The 4,956-nt window shown below is 39.7% G+C and overlaps 1 protein-coding gene across 1 annotated transcript in view; it reads right to left on the bottom strand.

The window, feature by feature from the left end:
- The window catches only part of LOC107666893 (zinc metalloproteinase/disintegrin-like), a 66,321-nt gene that overhangs the window by 8,077 nt on the left and 53,288 nt on the right, over positions 1–4,956 (bottom strand). Inside the window, exon 4 of the mRNA XM_016458411.1 lies at positions 1,676–1,754. Within this exon, the coding sequence (XP_016313897.1) occupies positions 1,676–1,754 (79 nt within the window). The remainder of the gene's footprint in view (positions 1–1,675; positions 1,755–4,956) is intronic.

Here is a 4,956-nt window from a genome sequence, read left to right as displayed (position 1 = left end):
ATAAAATATTTACAAAAATGTGAGGGGTGTACTGTGAGATACTGTATATATATATCAATTGGAAGACTTTTGTATCCACATTGACTTAATTTGCATTAAAAGTATACATTTTAAATGCACAAATGAATGCATAAATAAATAAATACATACCTCACTAGAATTCAGAATACTCTGACTTCGTCTATCAATTTCCAAATAATAAGAGAAAATAATGAATATCGAATCATCAAGTAATGTAACTCTTCTGAACAATCTCCCAAAACCTACACAATAAAACTGGAATTTGTCTTTATGTGTATGTGAGAAACATCAATTTCTGCACTCAGGTTGACAGAGCATCTGTCTTATTTTGTGTTCCAAAATCCCAAATCAGTTTACGAAGCCCAAACTCAGCACTGCTCCCTCTGATGACATCCAGGTCGAGGAGCGCTGCTGTTTCTGGATGACCTGAACTCTCCTTTCCCATCCAAACAAAGCAGGGGTGCTTATTGCCTCACACTGCTGAGAAAATCTGCTGAATATGCTGAAAAAGTCACAATGGTTTATGAAATCTCACCCTCCGGTGTTGTGAAACATCTAGTGCTTAACTGACCCTATTATATCATTACTGAGGTGCTCTGAGTGGATTAGACCATTGCTATGCTGTTGCTTGGTGCTCTGAGTGGCTTAAGAGTGTTGCTATGCCATTGCTGGTTTGCTCTGAGCTAAAGTGAAGTAACAGCACACCTTTCTTTAGATACCAGCAAAAGCTCAATACAAAAGGTTCAAAGTTTGTTTAAATCTCTAACACGAACTAGGAGCAACAGTAATGATGTAATTGCCTTGCCTACTTTCTTTTGCTGTATATCTGATAGCACATGTTTTCTTTTCATAAAGAGTTTGGCTCAAATTGTCTGGCGAGGGAAGCCGGCAGTCCGCTGGACAGCAGATTGAGGCACACCTTTCTTTAGATACCAGCAAAAGCTCAATACAAAAGGTTCAAAGTTTGTTTAAATCTCTAACACGAACTAGGAGCAACAGTAATGATGTAATTGCCTTGCCTACTTTCTTTGCTGTATATCTGATAGCACATGTTTTCTTTTCATAAAGAGTTTGGCTCAAATTGTCTGGCGAGGGAAGCCGGCAGTCCGCTGGAGAGCAGATTGAGGAAGACAGGTTCAGTGACCCAGAGGTGCTCCTCAGAGGTTTGCTCTTACATGCCTTCAGGCCTCAATGTGTCTGTTACTCTAAATAGTAATCTGAGCTGCAATCTAAACACTTAAAACACACAGAGGTGCATCATGGGTGGTTTCTGCACTCCCGGTGGCCCTCGCTTGACCACCTCTTCTCTAAAACTTTTGACACAAGATCATCCAGCTGTCGTGAGGGCGGAGATCAGTGATAAGACGGGTTCTTAACTGCAGGTTTGGTTTAGGTAAAATAGAAGGTCTGAAATGAGCAGATACAGGAAAGAAATGTGGGCTTTGCGTCATGAGTTTAAAATATATGCTTTAAATCACTGAAGGCGATATGTCTCAAACACACACACACGCACACGCACACACGCACGCACATATATACATATATATAGCTCAAATGAAATAATAGGGGTTTGTTACAGGAAGTGCACATTGCCATGTGTTCTGTAGGCGTTGGGTTAAATTTGGATGGAAGCAGCGGTTGCTTGTGATCTTACCATGACATTCGGTGAGGTGGTGACGGCACTTCCATCCTCCAGGTAGTGTGTTTCTGTGTAGTGACTAGCAAACAGCCCTCTGTAACACAGATACAAATACACACAAAACTTAGTTACTTTCACTTGTTTCTTTAATTTCCTACTCCAGTCATTTTACTTAGTCAACATTAAATAAAAATATATTTAGTGTTAGTGATTTGAACAAACCTTTAACCCTTTGTATTAAACTTTAGCTTGTACCTAGTCCTGAATGATTTGTTAAATCTTCTGTCTTGTTAAGGAAAGATGTGTTGCTGCTTCACTAAGCTATCAACTAGTTAGCTAAGCTAGCAACAGTCTAAAAACACTCAGAGCACCCTAGCAATGGCATAGCAACAATCTAAAGCCACTCATATCACCCTAGCAACTGCACAGTAACAGTCTAAAGCCACTCATATCACCCTAGCAACAGCATAGCAACAATCTAAACACTCAGAGCACCCTGACAACAGCATAGCAGGCATAGCAACAGTCTCAGAGCAGCCTAGCAATGGCATAGCAACAGTCTAAAGCCACTCAGAGCAGCCTAGCAATGGCATAGCAACAGTCTAAAACCCACTCATAACACCCTAGCAATGGCATAGCAACAGTCTAAAACCCACTCATAACACCCTAGCAATGGCATAGCAACAGTCTAAAACCCACTCATAACACCCTAGCAATGGCATAGCAACAGTCTAAAACCCACTCATAACACCCTAGCAATGGCATAGCAACAGTCTAAAACCCACTCATAACACCCTAGCAATGGCATAGCAACAGTCTAAAACCCACTCATAACACCCTAGCAATGGCATAGCAACAGTCTAAAACCCACTCATAACACCCTAGCAATGGCATAGCAACAGTCTAAAACCCACTCATAACACCCTAGCAATGGCATAGCAACAGTCTAAACACTCAGAGCACCTAGCAACAGCTTAAGGTCACACAGATCACCCTAGCAACTGCACAGCAACAGTCTAAAATCACTCATATCACCCTAGCAACAGCATAGCAACAATCTAAACACTCAGAGCACCCTGACAACAGCATAGCAGCAGTCTAAAGCCACTCAGAGCAGCCTAGCAATGGCATAGCAACAGTCTAAAACCCACTCATAACACCCTAGCAATGGCATAGCAACAGTCTAAACACTCAGAGCACCTAGCAACAGCTTAAGGTCACACAGATCACCCTAGCAACTGCACAGCAACAGTCTAAAATCACTCAGAGCACCCTAGCAACAGCATAGCAACAATCTATATCCACTCAGATCACCCTAGCAACTGCACAGTAACAGTCTAAAGCCACTCAGAGCACCCTAGCAACAGCATAGCAACAATCTAAAGCCACTCAAAACACTCCAGCAAAATCATAGCAACAGCGTAAAGCCACTGTATCTTAATGTGCAAAAACTCTTTTCACTAAAAAGTCATTTTTCACTGAAAACTATTTTCAGCTGACACAAAATGAAGTCCTGCCAACTTTCACTCAGATATTAAGACAGCACGATCAGCTGCAAATGATCACGGATCAAAGACAGGCGGCAGAGATCCCTCAGCCTGTGAAAGGATGCCCGAATTCTCTCTCTTCCTCTCTCTCCCTGCTGAGATAATATTCTGATCAGACCATTACCAACATCTGCACTCGATCGCTCCTCACACAGCTGTGCTTTCTTAAGCAGAACCTGAACATGACAAACTCATGACTAGGATTACAGCACTGCTGAATCAGAGAATAACAACCTCCTGTAAAAACACACACACAAACACAAACACAAACAGGCTTCTGACAGTAGAAAGTCTGGGTCACTTCACTCTGACTATCCACTTCATCAAGAAACGACCGTCTCATTGACATGTTTAGGGTGGGTTTATCTGAAATTGATGGTATTACACTAATTACAATAAAAATCTGTTCAGTTTGTGGTCGGCATGTAATTTATGTGGTGGAATAAAGTGTGAAATTCATTCTTCTTACTGCATACTGCACATTAGTTTTCAACTTCCATGAGAAACCTGTCGATCTCTTCTCACCAAACTTCACCCTTTTTCACTTGAACCTGTACTCTCTTAAATCGAATTAGATGATCTTAAAGCCCACAGTGGGGCTTCATGTGGAAAAATCAATGAGACCCTGCAGTGAATTTACAACAGAATCTGAAGGTTTCCAAGAAACTAAGAACAAACACTTGAAACTAAAAAGAGCTTTTCAGATCTAAAGAAACTCTCATAGAGGTACGTAGAGACCATCTGATCTATACTGCACACTCAAAGAACCAGAATATGACTGTGATTTAATTGATTTATAAAAGATTAGACAGATTAGACGGTCTTATAATTGAATGTAAAAGCCTAATGCATTATTCTGACAGCAAGAAAATTAACTTCTGATTAATGTTTATTATAAAAACCGATATATTCTGTCCTGGTTCCCATCCCGAATGCTGATTGGTCACTAGAAATCTTTTGTAACATTATAAATGTCACTGTCATTTTTGATCAATTTAATGCATCCCTGCTGAATAAAAGTATTAATTACTTTCAAAAAACAGATTCAGATAACAATTATGAACTTCAGTTTAAGGAATAAATCAAATAATCTTCCTCAAAGTTTACTACTGTTATACTTAAAGTATACTTAAAAGTATATCGGGTATATACTTTTATACTAGAAAGTGGGTCAATTTAGTCCCAAGGAGTATTGAAATAGTACACTTACAAGTATACTACTAGTACACTGATATTTGTATACTTACTACATAAAGTACACTTAAAAATATACTTGAACTTTACTTAAGTATACTTACTAAAATAAACTTGAAGTATACTACTTTTTGGTAAGGGTACTCATACATAATAAAATAGCGTTTGTGTTTCACAGTATGCATTCACTGTTTTTTAAGCAATAATAGGATGTGAATATAGGATTTTTAAAGGAGTTGCAGAAACTCCATGACTCATTCATTCTGGAGCCCGACCTCTCGCCCCTTTTCGCTTATTTATAATGGACGGCTGTTTAATTGGTCCCACCTCACACTGTTTCACTATGTTTCACATAGTAAATGGGATTAACAACACATGTAACTGCAAAACACCATTTGGCAGGGGTTTGTAGTACCTAAAAACCCAGGAAGGGACCAGATGTCTTAAAATCTGCTGCTTGATCACAGACGTATACTGACTAGGGATGCACGATATATCGGCCACCATATCGGTATCGGCCGATAAATGCTCATTTTTTCTGTTATCGGTATCGGC

This window comes from Sinocyclocheilus anshuiensis, unplaced genomic scaffold (assembly GCF_001515605.1).
Source record: "Sinocyclocheilus anshuiensis isolate Anshui unplaced genomic scaffold, SAMN03320099.WGS_v1.1 scaffold1500, whole genome shotgun sequence".
Taxonomy (NCBI): Eukaryota; Metazoa; Chordata; class Actinopteri; order Cypriniformes; family Cyprinidae; genus Sinocyclocheilus; species Sinocyclocheilus anshuiensis.
Note: the sequence above shows the minus strand (reverse complement) of the source record. Positions and strands in the feature narration are given on the sequence as shown.